Source organism: Heterocephalus glaber, unplaced genomic scaffold, assembly GCF_053883595.1.
Source record: "Heterocephalus glaber isolate CG9 unplaced genomic scaffold, H.glaber_assembly_v1.0 deba00001561, whole genome shotgun sequence".
Classification (NCBI taxonomy): Eukaryota; Metazoa; Chordata; class Mammalia; order Rodentia; family Bathyergidae; genus Heterocephalus; species Heterocephalus glaber.
Genome location: NW_028258349.1, coordinates 11,086,990 through 11,106,696, shown reverse-complemented (window position 1 = coordinate 11,106,696; position 19,707 = coordinate 11,086,990). Strand labels below are relative to the sequence as shown.

The 19,707-nt window shown below is 40.4% G+C and overlaps 2 protein-coding genes across 3 annotated transcripts in view; both read left to right on the top strand.

Annotated features, from left to right (window-relative positions):
* The window catches only part of Lsm14a (LSM14A mRNA processing body assembly factor), a 117,792-nt gene extending 110,159 nt beyond the window's left edge, over positions 1-7,633 (top strand). Inside the window, exon 10 of the mRNA XM_087191180.1 lies at positions 7,500-7,633. Within this exon, the coding sequence (XP_087047306.1) occupies positions 7,500-7,511 (12 nt within the window). The 3' untranslated portion in view covers positions 7,512-7,633. The remainder of the gene's footprint in view (positions 1-7,499) is intronic.
* A 637-nt stretch (positions 7,634-8,270) lies between these two features.
* Positions 8,271-19,707, top strand: part of Garre1 (granule associated Rac and RHOG effector 1) — a 52,153-nt gene continuing 40,716 nt past the window's right edge. For both annotated transcript variants that reach the window (XM_087191167.1, XM_013077477.3), the window contains exon 1: positions 8,271-8,765. In XM_087191167.1, coding sequence (XP_087047293.1) covers positions 8,271-8,765 — 495 coding nt within the window. The remainder of the gene's footprint in view (positions 8,766-19,707) is intronic.

Sequence of the window (19,707 nt, the reverse complement as noted above, 5' to 3'; positions counted from 1 at the left end):
AGATCAACACAGGAATACCAGGTCTGTTAAGACAAGTAAGTTTTCATCTTTATAGTAGCTCATTACACCTTGCTCTACTATACTTCCATAGAAAATAGCAGTAATAGAAATTAAGCAGTAAATGAAAGTTAATTTAATTTAAAGAGCTTATTTTTCCTCTGCCTAGAAAAGAACCTTAGGGTTGACTACGGTGGTTCTTCTCTAGGCATTGAAGGCATCTTGTTAAAAACAATTACAAGGGCCGGGGATTTAGCTCAGTGGTTCCGCCGCCTGCCCCACAAGTGCAAGGACCCGAGTTCGATCCCCAGTATCAAAAAAACCCAAACAATTACGATATATCTGGAACTTTTCATTGAATTGTTCAACCAGCCCTATGTTGGACAGAATTTGGTCTTTTTGTTCTGTCTCTCTCTCTCTGTCCCCTCTCTCTGTCTGTCTGTCTGTCTCTCTCTCTGTCTCATTTTCCTACTGATGGGAGATGAACCTGGGGCTTTGCACCACTGAGCCCCCACTCCTGGACTGAGAGATGCCTTTCTGGATTCTTGACTGAACACAATATTGTTGAGACTACAGTATTGCATTGAGTAGTATTTATATAGTCAGCATCTTCAGGTATTCTCATCCTTGTGCCTTTCAGCATGTTTTCAAATGATTAGTTTGGCTCTCAAAATTATAGCATGCATCATAGTCATATGGGGAACTTATAAAAATGTATTCTTTGGTCCTGTGTATACAAATTGATTCAGTAGATTTGGGTTGTATGCCAAGAATCAGCATTTGAATAGGAAGAATAGTATCCTGGTTTTTTGTTTTGTTTTTTTATGATGCTGAGAAGTGAACTCAGGGCTTCATGCAAGCTACAGTGCATCCCAGCACCCTCTTTTTTTCTGTATTTTTTAGTTTGAGATGATCTCATTAAATTGTCCAGGCTAGGCTCAAATTTGTGATCCTCCTGCCTCAACCTCTCAAAGTGCTGGGATTATAGGTATGTACCACTATACCTTGTTTATCTTGAACCTAGTGTTAGGGAAGTCAAGCCATTGTTGCTTTTTGCTGGCTTTTTTCTTTTCATTTTAGGGATTTTTTTTCTAATTTTTTTTTTATGAGTACATTTTTGCAGTACATAATGATTACCTTTTTTTTTTTTTTTTTTTTTGGTACTGGGGATCAAACTCGGGTCCTTGTGGTTGCACAGGTGGCAAAACCACTGAGCTAAATCCCCAACCCCTCAATTGTTTTTTTAAACTCCTTCCCCTGCCCCCTTCCATCTCTTGGTCTCCTTCCCATTTATAAAAGATCTATCTTCCTATTTCCTGTCATATGTCTTTTATTTTGCTTTTTATGTTTTGAATTTCTTGAATAAGAGAAACCGTGCGATATTTAAGCTCCTGTGTCTTATTTCACTTAACATGGTCTCAGGGTGCATCCATTTTTCTAGAGTTGACTCAAGCTTATCCTTCTTTATGGCAGAGTAGTACTCCATTGTGTATAAATACATTTTCTTTTTCCATTATCTGTTGATGGACATATAAATCACTTCTAAGATTTTGCTCTTATGAATTGTGCTGCTATAAACATAAGTACATATGTATGTACCACTGTAATATGATTTCTTTAACTCTTTCAGGAAGATACCTAGTAGCTGGGTCAAATGGAATTCATAGTGTTAGTTTTTTGAGGCACCTCCATACTGATTTCCATAGTGGTTGTACTAGTTTGCATTCTCACCAACAGTATAGAAGGCTTCACTGTTTTTTTCTCCTGCAGCCTTACTGGCATTTATTATTTGATTTCTTGATGATGGCCATTTTTTCTAAGGTATGATGGAATCTCAGTGTTGTTTTAATTTGCATTTCTCTAATGGCCAGAAATATTGAGTATTTTATCATGTATTTATTGGCCATTTGTACTTCTTTGAAGTTTAGAAGCTTTTTAATTTGATATGATCCCATTTGTTGATTCTTTTTTTTTTTTGGTACCGGGGATCGAACTCGGGTCCTTGCACTTGCGCAGCAGGCAGCGAAACCACTGAGCTAAATCCCCAGCCCCATTTATTGATTCTTTATCATTTTGTTTTTTTGGAGTTTTTTTGTTTTTTGTTTTTACTACCAGGAATTGAACTCAGGTCCTTGCACTTGCATAGCAGGCGGCGAAACCACTGAGCTAAAAGACCCGGCCCCGTTGATTCTTGATGTTATTTATTTCTTTTGCAATTGGGGTTCTGTTCAGAATGTGCTTGCCTGTGCCTATGTCTTCAAGAGTTTTTATCTACTTTATCTTCCAGCAGATTAAGTGTTTCTGTTTTAACATTTAGATTTTTGATCCACTTTGATTTTAGTTTAGTACATGGTGAGACATGTGGGTCCAGACTCAAATCTTCTGCATGTGGATAGCCAGTTTTCCCAGAAGCATTTATTAAAGAGGCTATCTTTCCTCCAGTGTTATGTTTTTGGCCCCTTTGTCAAGGATCAGATAGCTGAATGTGCATAGGGTTGTACATGTTCTGTTCCTTTGATCCCCATGTCTATTTTTGTGCCAGTACCATGTGGTTTTTTGGGGGAGGGTGTTTTTTTTTGTACTGGGGATCGAACTCTGGTCCTTGCACTTGCGAGACAGGCGGTGGAACCACTGAGCTAAATCTCCGGCCCAAGTTGGGGTTTTTAAGGCATCATTTCTTTAAACATTTTTTTTCCCTGAGATTCTAGTACAGTTTATAGATACTGGTCCTGGTATACTTGATAGTGTCCCACAGGTCTTTTTTGGGGGAGGGGGTTTGAAACAGGATCTTTCTGTGCAGTTCAGCCTGGCCCTGAACTTACTGTGTAGTCCCAGCTGGCCTCGAACTCACAGTGATATTCCTGCCTCAGCCTCTTGAGTGCTGGAATTACAGATGTGTGCCACCACACCTGGTTTGCCACAGGTCTTTATTTAGGTTCTGTTCTTTTTTTCTTCATTCTATTTTTCTTTCGTTTATTCAGTTGTCTTGCCTTCACGTTTACTGATTCTTGCTCAAATATTGAGCCACTTAATATATTTTATGTTATTTACTGTGTTTTTTTGAACTCTAGAATTTGTTTGGTTCTTTTTATTTATTTAGTTAGTTATTTAGTTAGTTAGTTAGTTTTTGGTACCGGGGATCGAACTCAGGTCCTTGTGCTTGAGCAGCAGGCAGCAAAACCACTGAGCTAAATCCCCCGCCCCCTGTTTGGTTCTTTTTAAAAGTAATGGCTTTTTTTTATTAAAGTTATAAATTTGCTAAGACATTGTTCTCATACTTTTCTTAAATTCACTTTTTTTTGTAGTGCTTGGGATCAAGCCCCAGGGTGTTGCACATTAGACAAGCATGGTATCACTGAAGAACATCCCCAGAGCATTTTGATTTATTTATTTATTTGGGGGGTGTATGCATGGGGGGCTCAGGACTGAATCCAGAGCCTTTTTTGTCTCCAGCTGTTTTTTGGGGGACAAGGTAGACTGGAATTTGTAATCCTCCTGCCTCAGCTTCTCAGAGTGCTGGAATTATAGGAATGTGCCTCTATGCCTGGCTCCCATTTGATTCTTCTATTAGTGTTTTGAGCATATTTTTAAATGACTGATATAAAGTCTTTGTCAGGTAAATCTAATACCTGGGATTCCTCAGGAACAATTTCTACTGTTTAGTTTTTTCCCTTGTATATGAGTTCGTATTCTCTTATTTCATTCTCTTCTTACGTGTCTTGTAATTTTTATTAAAAACTGGAATTTTAAATGATATAGTATGGCAACTCCGGAAATTAGATTCTCTCCATTCCTCTGGTGAGCTCCAAGTCAGGTCACATATAGAGACTTACATAATTGGGGTCTTGTGAGGAACTACCAGATAGGCCAAATAGAAATATTCTGGGTGGCCGGGAATTTAGCTCAGTAGTTCAGCCGCCTGCCTTGCAAGCTCAAGGACCCAAGGTCAATCCCCAGTACCAAAAAAACAAATATTCTGGGAATGATGCTGAATGAACTGGAGCTCAGTTCTGGTTCCTCTAGTGGCTGCCAACCTCCTGGTTTTCACTGAGGATACAGGTGTTTGTTTTTAATGCTGCACTGGAATTGGAGAGCTAGTAATGGGTCTCTAGGTCAAATGAAAATGCTATGGAACTCATTGTTCTTACCAAGATTCAGCTGTTTTTCTTACATATGCACTCTCCAGTTTGTTGCAAGCCTGTTAATTTCCAGAATACTGAAAAAGTTGGCTCTATGTACTAGTTTTCTCATTGTTTTTATGGAGGAGAAACTGGGAGGAGGGATCTTACCTCTTCCATTTTTGCTGACATCACATCTCTCCCCTTTTTATTTTTTATTTTTACTATTTTTTTTAGTTTGTTTTAATGAATTGATTGCTCTCTCTTACCAAGTGAGATTATAGTTTAGAAGGTTTTATAGGATTATAGGTTTTATAGGGGGGTTTTTTGTTGGGTTTTTTTGGTACCGGGGATTGAATAGGTTTTATAGGTTTTAAAGCTTGCCAAAGCCTTTCACCTACAGTTTGTCTTTATTGGTAATATAGACATATAGAGTAGTGCAGTTCTTTCTTCTTGGAATGAAAGTTTCCTTACCCAAGCCTTCCTCCTTTGTATGCTAGTTAACTCTTTGTTTCTTCGTTTAGTTTTTTTTTTTTTTCTGAAGAATAACACATAGGAAAAGTGCACAGGTTATAATACCAACATGATGAATTATTTCCATATAAATAAACCCAAGTAATCATTACCCTAATTAGTAAGTGATTACTGTAGATCCCCCCCAGTAACCAGTGGATCATTTTTCAGATGTAGCATATCAGACCTTTGTCTCTTCTAGGCATTTTTGGAGGCCACTAGTGTAATCCTCACATGCCATAAAATTTACCAAAGAAATTTCAGTAATTTTAATATATTAACAAAGTTGAACAAACATTACCACTATCTTATTCCAGAATATTTTCATCACCCTCAAAGAAATCTTATATTCATTAGCAGCCACTCTCCATTGCTTTCCTCCCCCAGCTCCTGGCCACCACAAAGCTGCTTTCTGTCTCTATGACTATGCTTTATCTGGATGTTTTATGTCAATGAGATCATAGAACATATAGTCTCTGTCTCTCTTTTTTTTCCTCCCCAGTACTGAGGATCAAACCAAGGGTCTCACACATGCTAGGCAAGCACTCTACCACTGAGTTACATCTCCAGACTTTTTTATGTTGAGACCGAGTCTTGCTGAGTTGCCTAGGATGGCTTCAAAGTTGGAATACTTGTGCTTCAGCCTCCTGAGTAGTTAGGCTTACATGTGTGCATACCACACTGTTCTGCTTAACACATGACCTCTTATGTTTGACTTGCCTTAATATTTTCAAGACTCATTCAAGTTCTAGCATTTATTGTATTTCATTTTCTTTTTTTGTCTGAATAATATTTCACTAGTGTACCACATTTTGTTTATTCACTTATCAGGTGATGAACACTTAAGTTGTTTCTACATTTTGGCTATATAAAAAATGCTGGTAGGAAGGAACTGGTGCATCATAGAACAAAGAGTGCTTCTCAAGGCTGCTAAGAGAGGATAGCCAGCCAATTTGAGGCAAAGGTTTTACTTCACTGGCCAGAGTTTCTGTGTGAATAGCCTGTCTTCCTTTATTCCTGTTGAGTGCTGCTTCTGTGCATTAAAATTGATTATGATAGAGCACTTGGGCAAAGATACATACAATTGGCTCATTCTCATGAATTTGAAAAAGGAAATTTGAGAACAAGCTTATTGTAAATAGCCATTTGATACTTGTTTCCTGAAAGCTTATGAGATTTTGTTTGAGATAGGATCTCACTGTTGCTCAGACTGTCCTTGAATTTCTGAATTTAGGCTATCCTTCCAGCTCAGCCTTTCAAGGTGCTGGGATTACAGGCACATGACACTACACTTGGCCTTTACTTTTTTTTGTATCAAACTGGACCTTGTGCTTGCCAGGCAGGCATGGCACCCCTGAGCTACATCCCTAGCCCTGGGCTTTTACTTTTTTAAAAGTTTGTTTGTTTATTTTTGTGGTGCTTGGGACTGAATCCAGGACCTTCACAGTAAGCTACATTCCACCCTTTCCCCCATCCTCACCTTTTTTTTGAGACAAGGTCTTACTAAGTAGTCCAGGCTGCCCTTGAACTCAGTATGTAGCCTAGGCTGGCCTCAATCTTGTGGCAACTCTCCGCCTCAGCCTCCCGAGTGCTGGTATTACAGCTGTGTACCACCATGCCCAGCTTTTTTTTGAGATAGGGTCTCACTAAGTTGCCTGGGCTGGGCTTGAACTTGACATCTTCCTGCTTCAGCCTCCCAGAATGCTTATAGATGTGTGCCACTGCTCAACTGAGATGTTTTAGGGGGACAGGGTCTCACTATGTAGCCCAGGCTGGCCTCATACTCATAACAATCCTGCCTCTACCTCCTGAGTGCTGGGACTATAGGCCTGTGCCACCACGCTGGGATAGCCTTTTTTTTCACTTTCTTACACGTACAGTAGTGTCATAAATAGTAACTGTTTAGTGAATTTTCTTGTTTGTGTCCTCAGTCTTGTCTCTTGCTCTTAGAACCTATCTAATTTCCTGTGATACTTACACAATCATAGAATTACAGAGGAGTTGTGATAGACTCAATAAGTGATAAAGCATGATTTGCTGTATGTGTAATTTTTTTTTTTACTGTAAGGAAAATAGAAAGAAAACCTGGTTGTCAATTGGTGTATCTGGGCAGGAGGAGTTGCTCAGTTGTCTCAGAAAACAAAACAGGGCTGGGGATATAGCTCAGTATGAAGGTCCTGAGTTCAATTCCTAGTAATGCCTCACTCCCCTGTGTGTGTGTGTGTGTGTGTGTGTGTGTGTGTGTGTGAGTGTGTCTCCGAACTATTATGTTTGGGAGAACAAATCAAGCAAACATTAATTCTGATTTTAGTTCTGTAAGAAGACTTGCACTGTTCCTCTCTTGTAGGTATTGGAAACTATAACCAGCAATGTCCAGGTATTGCTATTTGAGCCTACCCAGAACCAAGGGTTTCATAGATGCTAGCCCAGCATGTAAAAACCAGCACACTCTGCCAGGCTTCCACTCTGAACATCCAGAGGGGAAATTCAGTTTTCACCTGTTAGCCTCAGCTTTGGAGTGATTAGTGTGGAATCAGATTTCTTTTGTTGCATTATTTTTGTACTACAACTTGAAGAATTTTCTTTCTTTTTTTTTTTTTGGTACCGGGGATGGAACTCGGGTCCTTCCGCTTGCACAGCAGGTGGTGAAACCACTGAGCCAAATCCCCGGCCCCTGAAGAATTTTCTAACACTCATCATTTTATAGTTCAACTCTGTTGTCTTACTTCTGTAAAGTTATAGTATGATTTCTTATTTTATTCATTTGTAGCCCACCTATGTGTATGACACCACTGCAGAAGTTAATATTCTAGAATTACTTATTGTCCTATAGCCTTCCTGACTTTTTACTCTTTTTTTCCCCCCTTACAGGAAACGACTTAGAGGCCTTATGAATACATCCGTGCATTCTTGCTTCAGACTTTACAATTGAAGGCCAACCCAGTCTGGAAGCAACTCTTGTTACTGTTATAAGGAAACCGCTACCTCAGCAAACAAAAGGAAAGGAAGACTTGTAATAACGAATGCCATTTTTAAAGAAAACTTGTTTTCAGAAAACAGTACAGGAAATTTGGAAATTTTTAGTCTTGAGGAGAAGCTTTACAGGCAAATGATTTGACAGGCAGGCTCTGTCAAAATAATGCAGAGATTTGATCTCCCTTCTTAAGGACTTTGTGCGGAATAACCCTGTATTGCTTTTTAAGTTGCTGTTGATCAGCTTGTGGGTTTTTGAGTTCTAACTTTTTTGATGTATTAAAGATACATCCTATTACCTTTTTAAAAGTTATTTTTCTGCCATTGTAAATACAAGTATCAAAATATTCTTGCAGAGCAATTATAAGTAAACATTTTTGTCAACAAGCATATCTTTTTATTAAGAGAGTGGAATGCTAAATAATTATACAGCATTTTGGACACACTTTCATTTTTTGTGAGAGGTTCTGCCTACACTGAAAATATTAATTATATAAACCTATTCTTTTTCTCACCTCTACATTTGATCTCATGGTCACCTGCCTCATGGAAATGCCTTTTTTAAAACTTAAATTTGCAGAACTCCACTATTTTTATACCTAGCTAGAGTTTTGGAAGAAAAGAATTAGAACTCTGACCTGCTCACAGTCCCTGGGACAGATCCCCCGCATGTATTGCTGTAGTGCCCAGGACAGTAAAATGGACTACAAGCGGCGCTTCCTGCTTGGCGGGTCCAAGCAGAAGGTGCAGCAGCACCAGCAGTACCCGATGCCTGAGCTGGGCCGAGCACTGAGTGCTCCCCTGGCATCTACCGCCACCTCTGCCCCACTGGGCAGTCTGACTGCTGCAGGCAGCTGCCACCATGCCATGCCCCACTCCACTCCCATCGCCGACATCCAACAGGGCATCTCTAAGTACCTGGACGCTCTCAACGTCTTCTGCCGTGCCAGTACTTTCCTCACAGATCTTTTCAGCACTGTGTTCAGGAACTCTCACTACTCGAAGGCGGCCATGCAGCTCAAAGATGTGCAGGAGCATGTCATGGAAACAGCCAGTCGGCTGACCTCAGCCATAAAGCCTGAGATTGCCAAGATGCTGATGGAACTTAGTGCTGGGGCAGCAAACTTTACAGACCAGAAGGAATTCAGTCTCCAAGACATTGAGGTAGGGTACCTTCTATGTCATACTTAGGTAGAAAAATGTATTCCAGAGATGAGTGAAGATACTGTTTTAGTTTTTCTTAGATCCCTGTGATGAAAACCTTTGTCCTCTTTACACTGATATTCTTTCCTTTTAAGAAATTTACGCTTGGGCCAGGGATTTGGCTCAGTGGTGGTGCTGCTGCCTGCCTTGCAAGCGCAAGGTCCCGAGTTCAATCCCTGGTACCAAAAAAACAAGAAAGAAATTTATGCTTAAGGTGGGCGTAGTGGCACACCCTTGTAATCCTACCACTTGTGGGGCTGAAGCAGGAGGGTTCTGTGAGTTTGAGGCTAGCCTGAACTACATAGTGAAACCCAGTCTCAAAAAAAAGAAGAGAGAAATTTGTGCTTGCCAAGTTTTGAATTGTTTTCCTTTCAAACTAAGGAAGTTAAAAGATTATTAAACAGGAGTGGTGGAGTAGCTCAATGTAGACCATGTGTTTAGTATGCACAAGGCCTTGGGTTCAAACCCCAGCACCAAAAAAGAAAAAGAAATATTAATCGGTTTGTATTTTTTTTTTCCTTAAAATCTTCAACTTGGCAACTAATTTCCAAATAACATACTGTTAAAAAGTACTTAGAATTTTAAATGTGATTATGAGTTTTGTGAATTTTCATTATGCTCTATAGGAAATTGGTTTGTAAAAAGTTTCACACACTGGGTATGGTGGTACACGTCTGTAGTCCCAACATGCAGGAGAATCACATGAGTTCGAAGCCAGCCTGAGCTGCGTAGTGAGTTCAAGGCCAGCCTGAACTAGTGTGCATAGTGAGACCTTGTCTTAAAAAAAACACAAGGGCCTGAGATTTAGCTCAGTGGTGCCGCCTCTTGCCTCACAAGCACAAGGACCCGAGTTCGATCCCCAGTACCAAAACAAACCCCAACCAAAAAAAAAAAAAAAAACAAGTTCCACATGTGCTTATAGGATAAATTAGTTCTCCAATTCATACTCAGATGAATTTGATTCATACTACATTTCTTGGGGATCTTTGATAGTTAAAATGAAATCCTCTCCGTCTTTCAGACCTCTAGATTAGAATGTAAAATTAGAATATAAGTTTCATTCAGAATATCGATGACCGTTTTTCTTGACTTCATTTACAAAGTGACTTACTAAACTTTGATTTGTTACATTAGCTTAACTGGTTTATTTTAAAAATTATTTTCACCAGCTCCAAGGGTTAATCTGAGATTGGTTTTTCCATATGTGCTTATATATCTACTTTAAGCTCCTATACTCTGGTTTCTCTTCAGATCGTATAAAGGCTCCCAGGTATCAGCTGCTAGACAGGAGAATGTCCCTTTCTCCATTCTGAGGCTGAAGTCACAGTCTTTTGAGGCAAATCTGATAACTGAGGTAGCTGAATAAGCTAACTGACACTGCTTTGAGGCCCTTATTGTTTTTGTTTTGTTGTTATCATCATTGTTCTTTGTGGTGCTGGTATTGAATCCAGGGCCTAGAGCCAAATGCTATGATGCTGAGCTCTACCCCCACCCTTGGTCTGAGTTAAAAAAAAAAAAAAGCACTAGAATATTAAATAATATGGCTAACTTTTATTATGTTTAAAAGTGATTTTGAAGACATTTCCAAGAAGGACTTAGTTTTTTGTTTGCTTGTTTTTGCCATACTAGGGATCAAACCCAGAGCTTTCACATTGAACTATATCTCCAGCCCTTTCTTTTTTTGTTTGTTTTAATTCAAAGTCTCATTGAGTCACCAAGTTGCCCAGGTGAGACTTGAACTTGTCCTCTTCCTGCTTCAGCTTCCCAGAGACCTGGGATTATAGGCAAGGACTGCCATGCATAGTTAGAATAATTATTTTTTCTGTTTTATGGGGAGGGGACTGTTTCGGTACCAGAAATCGAACTCAGGACCTTGCACTTGCAAGGCAGGCACAGCACCACTGAGCTAAATCCCCAGCTCCCAAAACCAGTTTTATTTTATGGACTGGTCTGTTCCGCAGAATGGATTTGGTCAATGGGTGTAGCTTGCTGCATCTACTGGTATAAATGTATGATAACTTGCTTATGTCATTCTACTTTGGATCTCTTTAATGAAGTATATTGTAATTTCTACCACTGAGCTACATTTCCAGGCCAAATTCTGATTCTTTCTCTAACCACATCTTATATCCAGAGAAATTATTAGTTTGAGGTTTTTAAAATGGTTTATAGTAATTTCTAAAATTTTTTTTAATAGCAAAACATTTATTGGTACATTTTTATTTATTTATTTATTTTTGGTACTGGGGATTGAACTCAGGTCCTTGTGCTTGCACAGCAGGTGGTGAAACCACTGAACTAAATCCCCAGCTCTTATTGGTACGTTTTAGGGATATATAATGATAACACTCATCATAGAGAATTTGTACCTGTACATGGTTTATTTCTAAAGTTATACACATAAACCATGCCTATAATTCAAAAAGAAATTCAAATAATGATTTTTGTTTGTTTGAAACATGGTCTCACTATGTAACCCAGGCTGGCCTTGAACTCGCAGTGATCCTCCTGCCTCAACCTCCCAAGTGTTGGGTTTACAGGCGTGTGCCACCATACTCAGCAAACAGTGAAATTTAAAATTTATGTTTTTCTCTTCCATCTCATTCTTTTCCCCAAAGTGACCATGGTTAACTGGTTGATGTGTGCCATTCTGTTAGTCTCTATTTGTGAACAAATACATATTTGTGTATATCAACTACACAACTTTGACTTTTGTTTTCTCTTTTTTTGGTACTGGGGATCGAACTCGGGTCCTTGCACTTGACTTTTGTTTTCTATAGAGATCCATGGTGTTCCCCACTGTGCCTAGTTACCACTTAACAGAGATACGGCAAGAGAGCAGTGAGGAAGAACTCTAACTTCTTTTGGGAAGTGTGGAACAGTATTGCAGCTATCACCCCATCATGAGAGCACACTCACCTTTATTTAGGATTTCAGGCAAGAGCTGTTTGAAAAACAAGGTCAGAGCTTTTCATGTTAACCAGAACATTATTGAGCTCTTCAGGTCCTGCCTCCACAGCTTAGAGGAGATAGAGCTGGCCATGCATTGCTTTTTGCTCCCTCCAGCCCTAGAGAGCAAGTGCCCTTGTTCTCCAGGTCAGGATGATTAGAGAAGATGAACCAACCATAGGGCACAGAGCCTTAGTAAGCCACTGGGTATGGTAGCATCCCCTTGTCTGTCCTTTTTTTCCTTTAACCAGCAGGGACCTCTTTAGCTGAGAGGGGAAAATGCTTCTTATTGTTGTAGTTTGGAATTTTGACTTGGCTTTCCCCCACTGAAATGCAGGTGATGATAGTTGGAATAGTACCATGGTTTTTGTACATAATTGACTAAACAGGCTTTTTCCAAACCTAGTCTGGAAACTAAGTGTTATTGAGAGGTTTTAGAATCTTGGATCTATTCTAAGTTTCAAATATTTGTCTTATAAAAGTCAATTCTAAATATGACTGCCAAGTATAGGACCACAGACTTAACATTTTGCTTTTTCCCTTGAGCAGTTATTTGTTGTTTTTGAAATTTATGTACTGTCAGGGGATTTAGCTATAGGCCAACGAGGGTCTCTCTTCTTAGAATGTTCATCAACTCAGATGAAATAGCTAGGCTTTTGGATTTTTTTCCCTGTTTTGTTTTGTTCTAGAATTTTATATGCAAAGCCTGGAGAAGAGAAGCTCTTTAGTATTCATATCTGTGGAAAGAGCCTAATATTCCTGAACTTGACTGCCTAGACAAAGCCTTTTGCTATTGTTTGGATGTGCTTTGTCCCCAACAAAGTTCCTGCTGAAATTTGATTTCCAGTGTGACCATTTTGAGAGATAGTGGGACCTTTAAGAGGTGATGAGGTCAGTAAGAGGATTACTGTGTTTCTTGTGTGAGTTCTTGCACTAGTGGGCCTAGTTACCTCAAAAGTGGGCTGTTGTAAAGTGGGGGCACTCCTCATCTTTTGTCTCTTTTGCACCTAACTGCTTGTTGTTTTTTAAACAATAATATTGAATTTAATTTTTTTGATATGAGTCTGTTGCATCATGTTTATAAACAGAGCATTATATTATTACAGTATTAGTGAAGTTGGAGCATCACTTTGAGACCAGTAAAAACTTAAAGAGGAACTAGATATGTTGAGTGTAATCATCATGAGATTTTTTTTAAACTAAAGGTATCGGGCCAGGGATTTAGTTCAGTAGTTCTGCCGCCTGCCTCTCAAGCACAAGGTCCCAAGTTCGAACCCCGTTACCAAAAAAACCAAACCCCCCCCCCAAAAAAAACCCCAAAAGGTATTACATATTTTCAGGCTGGAAACAAAAAGGACTTTGAAGCATCCTATGGGTTTTAATTTCTAAAACACCAAATATCAGTCTCCATAACCCAGATTAGCTAGAACCTTTGTATCCTTTTTTTAAATTAAAGTACAAAAGGTCCTTGAGGCCAAAAAGTGAGGTAACCTTTGTGGGTTGTGGCCAACCATGACTGGACCATTTCACACTCTAACCTCTTACATGGATCCAGACTGTATTGGGCGCCAGGGAAGTAGTGCAGATGCATTCCCCAGAGTGTCTTAGGAATCACTTGACTATGCTTCTGAGTTCCCTGACTATATCATGCAAGGAGTTTACTCTTTCCCCAGAGACATTTTCTCTTTTTGAGCAGTGGCAAGGGACTGTCCCTCTTAGAGGTCTGACACAGGTATTAACACTTAAGCAGGTCTCAATTTTCAAGGAGTGCTGAGCAGTGAGGTAGACATTCATTTGACGCTTCACTTCATGGCTGGCTAGTTCCAGCCAGTGTCCAAGATGAGCATTACAGTGGGGAGCGAGCGCGTGATGGGAAGAAGCTGCTCCCAACTTCTTGGCCTGACTCCAAGGCCTGTAGATGCCAGGCATAGTCAGGGTGAGGGTGTTTCTGGCCAGGACTCTGCCCTCTGACCTCACCTCCTTCAGCTCCCAGCTGCCACAGGGCTGCAGTTCAGGGCCTGTGCATCTTGTCTGCTTGATCTTCCACTTGATGCCATGCTATTATTGATTTTCCATCCATCAAAACTGTTAGCCAAAATAAACAACTTTCCTTTATGAATTATCCATATTTGAATATTATAGCACCAGAAAACAAAGACACCTCTACTCAGGAACTTAGCTCAGGACTGTGTGAGAGGAAAATCCTAAATTTAATATTAAGAATATTCAAATGCTGGGCTTTTTTTTTTTTTTTTTTTTTTGGTTCCAGGGATTGAACTTGGGACCTTGCGCCTGCAAGGCAGGCGGTAGAACTACTGAGCTAAATCATTGGCCCTGCTTGGCTATTCTGAACCTAGGACAAAGTATGATTCCTCTCCCTCCTGCCCTAATGCATTTTTCTAATGCTCCCTAGGTGATTTTGGCTTTTAAAGCCAGGTGTGGGATTTCCTCTTGGTTGACAGTTAGTGCCCCAGGAGCTGCAATTACTGTATGCTGTGCCACTCTGCTCTGGGACAGACAGTGTGTGTCCTGTCCAGTCTGTACTCATTTGTAACTTCGCTCTTTACTCTGCGTGGTTCACAATAGCATTGCACAGAAATGAGTTGTGGCCATAGTGTCTTACTAGTTGACTAGTGCCTGTGACACTGGAACATCAGCCCAAGAATTGAGATACAAGGCGTGGAATCAGAAGATCTGGGTTTAGAAGATGATTCTGAAGACAGGCATGGTGGTACACACCTGTAATCCCAGCACTCAGGAGGCTGAGGCAGGAGGATCACTACAAGTTTGAGGCCAGCCTGGGCTATGTAGTGAATTCCAGACCAGCCCTGGGGTAAAGAGTGAGATCCTATCTCAAAAAAAACGAAAAGAAGGGCCAGGGATTTAGCTCAGTGTTTTTGTCGCCTGCTGCACAAGCGCAAGGACCCGATTTCGATCCCCAGTACCAAAAAAAAAAAAAACGAAAAGAAAAAAAAGATGATTTTGTTTCTTAGTGCCTACATGGCCTTGAACAAATCTTTTAACATCTTTGAGCCTCAGTTTGCTCATCTATAAAATGGAATTACTACCTGCCTTCCAGAGTTCTTGTGGAGATCAGAAGTGATTATTGTATATAAAGCACTATGACCCAGTTAATTGTCACCATCATCATTATCATTGTTTCAAATACAACTTAGAAGTCACTGTTAGCCCTTCTGTGAAGTGTAGAGGACAAATATGTGCAAAAGCTACATTAGAGAGGAGTGTACAGTAAGTTGTTCTAACTGAAACACTTTTAGGTGAAAAGAGTTATTACTCCCAGAACATTTGCCCCTGCTCAGCTAGCTCCTACCTGTTTCCAGAGGTAGGCACCTTCCTTTTCCCTTTGTATTATCTTTTCTGTTGGGTAGTTTAAGACAGCAGCAATATTATTTATCTGATATCACAACTGCCAGGACCTTTTCAAGCATAAATTCTTGAGTTTCTTCTATCATTAGTAATCCCTGTTCTGTTTGCTTTGCATCTAGAATGGGGAATGGGCAAGGACATGGAAGGAGAGGGTGTCCATTGAGTATACTTGCTGTGATTTCCATTGCTGTAACAATACTTGAGGTAATCATCTTAAAACATGGAAAGGTTCACACCCCTCCCCCATCAAACTCAGGACCTTGCGTTTGCCAGGCAGTCGTGGCAGCACTGAGCTAGATCCCCAGCCCAAAAAAGGTTCATTTTTGACGTATGGTTTTGGAGGTAGACCCATTCCTTTTGGGCCTGTGGGAGGTTGGCACATCATTGTAAGAGCACTCCGTGGGAAGTCTGTTCAACTCATGACAGCCAGGAAGGAAAGAGAGAGGAAGAAGGACTGGGGTCCCAGTATTCCTTTCAAGGGGACTCCTCCAGTGACCTAATTTCTACCAGGCCTCACTTCCTCAGGGTTCCTCCACCTCCCAAATGTGCTGTGGGTTGGGGACCAAGCCTTTAACACATAGACCTTTGGGGTGGTGGGACTTTCCAAACCATAGCACTTTTCATAACAAGGAACCATTGGATAAGCCAATTGACAGACAAGATTTTTCCTTCTCTAGAAAATTTATAGTTTATATTGAAAATGAACTTATATTTTGTCTAAAATGAAAGATAGGATCTCATCAAGTGTTTTAGTGAAATTGTTTTGTATAGTCTCAAATTGTCAGTCCAGCCACTACTCTGCCACTAAGCTACACCCTGACACTGTACACACTCTAAGCTAGCCTTGACATTAATTTTTGCTGCCATGAATCTGCTGTTATCTAAATTGTCTTCATGTTAGTCATTAGAAGATGTTATAATTAATTAAGCATTTGGCATTTGGGTAACTCTAAATTTGCATTGTGAACAACAAACAAGATTCCATGTCTGCCTAGCCCATTCTATGTGGATAAAAGCCACCAGTGCCAGAGGGCATCTGCCACTGTGGAGGGGCTTCGCCCTTTCACCTTGATCTGCCAAGACATGGGTGTGCAACTAACTCATTATTTTAAAAATTGCTAAATAAAAACAGGAAAGTAAGGAATTATGCAGATTTCCTGCTTTTCTAATATGCTCTGTTTTTGTGTATCCAAATAACCCTAATGGGTGAGGGAGTGGTCTGTATTAGAAGAATCTCAACATTCTTCTGTGTATAAAGGTTAATATAACTAGAAAAATAATTTTACCACTGTGATGAATTCAATGACTGGAACTGTAGCCAACAGTGGAAGATAAAACCATCTGGTAAAAAGTTTCTGGGGAATCATTTTGCCTTCTCCACACCAGGCTCATTGATCAATCTGTCACCAAAACTGAGACAGATGACCAGGGGTCCTGATGTGATACAGTAAGAACCACACAGCATAACAATAATATAGTTTTGTACTTCTTCCTCTTCCTCTCCTAAAAAGGAGGAAGGACTGAAATAACCTAATCAGGCTTCTAGAATGAATTTCCAATCCACAGAAAATATGAGGTATAGTGGAATAAGTTACACAACACCACAGAAAACAATCCAACAAATTCAGATTGTGGCATATTCTGTTAGTTGACTTGATTTTTTTTTTCAATGAGTCAGTTGCATGAAAAATAATTACATATAAGGTACTGTTTTAAATTAAAAGAGATTGAAGAGGCCAGCACAATGGCACATGCCTATAAGACCGTCTCAAAAAAAAAAAAAGAAAGATTTAAAAGATATATCAAATAAACCGGATATGATTAGAAATGCCTGTAACCCCAGCACTCTAGGAGGCTGAGGATCACCAGGTCAAGCCAAGCTTGGGCAATTTAATGACCTAGTAAGACCCTGCCTCAAAACTAAAAAATTTAAAAAGAGCTTGTGATGTAGTTCAATACAAAGGCCCTGGGTTCAATTCCCAGTACTGTACTGCAAAAATAAATAAAAATACCTTTTTGAAGTTGAAATTCAAACCAAAGGTAAAAAGACAAAGGATTGGGGAAGAGGAGAAGAATAGATGAAAGAAGCATGGCATAGTAATTGACATGGAAGATTTTTGATGTGTGTATGGGGGTTGCTATGCTTTGCTTTTGTATATGTTTAAGCATTTGCCAAGTTTGAATAAGAGAGAGAAACATGAATACATACATGATAGGAATGATGAATCAGAGGACCATTTCTTGGAAGAGTTTGTATGTGTGAAGAGGTCTTTTGCCAGATGGAAATATTACAGAGTAATAAGAAAACTCAAGGTGTAGAAATGAGAGAAAAGTAGATGCTTTTTAGAAAAATGAAGAGAATAAAAATGAATCAAGGCTGCTGGGCTGGTGGGCATGTCTGTAATTCCAGCACTCGGGAGGCTGAGGCAGGATGATCACTGCAAGTTTGAGGCCAGCCTGGACTACATGGTGAGATCCTGTCTCACAAGAGAGAATCAAGAGAAATGGGGACAGAGTAAAGACCCTCTAAGGGCAGGACCCCAGCAGGAGGTGAGACTCAAGGAAAGAATGTTGTGTTCCTGCTTTTGCCGACTGGTGAGTGAGTGGCAGTGTTGCTTTGTTTTAGGAGAATATAATTTAAAGTTGCAGAGTTAGCCAGATGCAGTGGCACACATCTGTAATCTCGTCTACTCAGGAGGCTGAGACAGGAGGATTACAAGTTTGAGGCCAGCTTGGGCAATTTATCAAGACCTTTTCTCAGAATGAAATTTTAAAAGGCTGGGAATGTACCTGAGGATTCCTGGGTTTAATCCCCAGTACTGAAAAAAAAAACAAACTATTAAATTGCAGAGGTGCTAAAAAGCCTTGAATGAATGCAAGGGAAAAATTAGACTTGGTGAGCAAGTGAAAAGGAAACAGAAATAGAAGAGTTTATAGATTATAAGTTGAGGTGGAACTAGCTTGTTTATATGTGTGTGTGTTTGCTGCTAGGGGGTTGAACTCAGGACTTTCACACTAAACTATATCCCATGCCTTTTTTATTTTGAGACAGGGCCTCACTAAGTCACTTAAATTGCCCAGACTGGGCTCAAACTTGCAGCCTTCCTGTCTCAGCCTTCCCAGATGTTAGCATTACACAGGTGTAATGACCTGCTTGACCTGCTAGGGAAGCACTTTGCCACTAAGCTATATCTTGAATTAATTGTTATGGCTGCTGGTCAGCTGTGAGATTTTGTAGGACTGATTAATGGCCTCTTCCCTAGCTGCCTTTCTCTTTTACAAATCTAGAATCTGATCACCCATAAAACAACATTTCCCTGAAGTCCTGGCATGCACTTAGAATGTAGCTCAATAGTAGAGCACTTGAGTTGCATGGCCAAGGCCTGGCTTCAATCCCCAGCAGCCACAAAAGAAAAGTTCTGGGTGCGGCTAGGGATTTAGCTCAGTGGCGCTGCACCTACTCACAAGCACAAGGTCCTGAGTGCAATCCCAGGCACCACACACACACACAAAAATGTTCTGGTACCAGCACACACAAGTTAAATGTCCTATGTGTCCAGTTCCTTTCAACTGCCTCAGGCCAGTGCTGTCTGTGTGCTGTGTGCTTGTTGGTAGAGCTCATCCCTCCATGGACAGGGCTTTCTGCTCTTCAAGCTAATCATAAAATGTCCAGAGCCTGGAGAATAGAAATATCCAAATGCAAAAGCATCCCTGAGAGCCCTTGCTCATTCTAACTGGCCCCCGCCCAGTAGGGTCGGGCCACCTGGCCTGCTTTGCTCTTTACCTGGCTGTACCTTCCTCAGTAAGATACAGATGAGGTGGCTGCCAGTGAGCAAAGATGAGTGAGGACAATCAAAACTGCTCCAGGCCCTGACAGATGAGACAGACAAATAAATAGAAAGTGGCATCAGGTGTGAAGAGTGCTGTGCTGCAGTTGAAAAATAGCCTCAAGCCTGACAGTTGTTTTGTGCAGCTTTTCAGCTATTTCTCTGACCTGACTCACTGTGAAGCCACTAGCCCTCATAGGAGGACCTCCATTCTAACCTGGGAAAAACTGGTGGCAGGGCCAGGGCCAGGGTCAGGGCCAAGAGCCTTGGAGCCTCAGTGAGAGAGGAGATGCTGATACCTCCCAGTGCCCCGTCCTTATCTGATTTTGTTTTTTGGACATATTGTATTGATGTATTTTCAGGGATGAGGTTTGAGGATTACACCTCTCTGTCTCCCATATAGCTGGCAGTGGTCATTTGATTTCAAGATCTGGTCCATGAAAATGTAATTTCAAGTCTTCTTAAAGAGAAAAGAGCGCTCCCTTCCCTTCCCCCAAGTTTGTACTACGCAGAAAGCAGGCGGAATGGCTGAAGGTCACCTTGCCTGAGAACACAGACATAGAAATTGAGCTTCTTATGATGCCCTAGAATCTCCATTCCAGCTTGGACTTTGTCTCTGGACTTGTTTTACCTTAGGAAAAAATAAACCCTGTATTGTTTTGGCCTTTTTTATTATGTGTAGATAAACTTAACCCTCATTGAATGATAGCAAGAAGACTAGTTAGCGTCCATTACAGTAA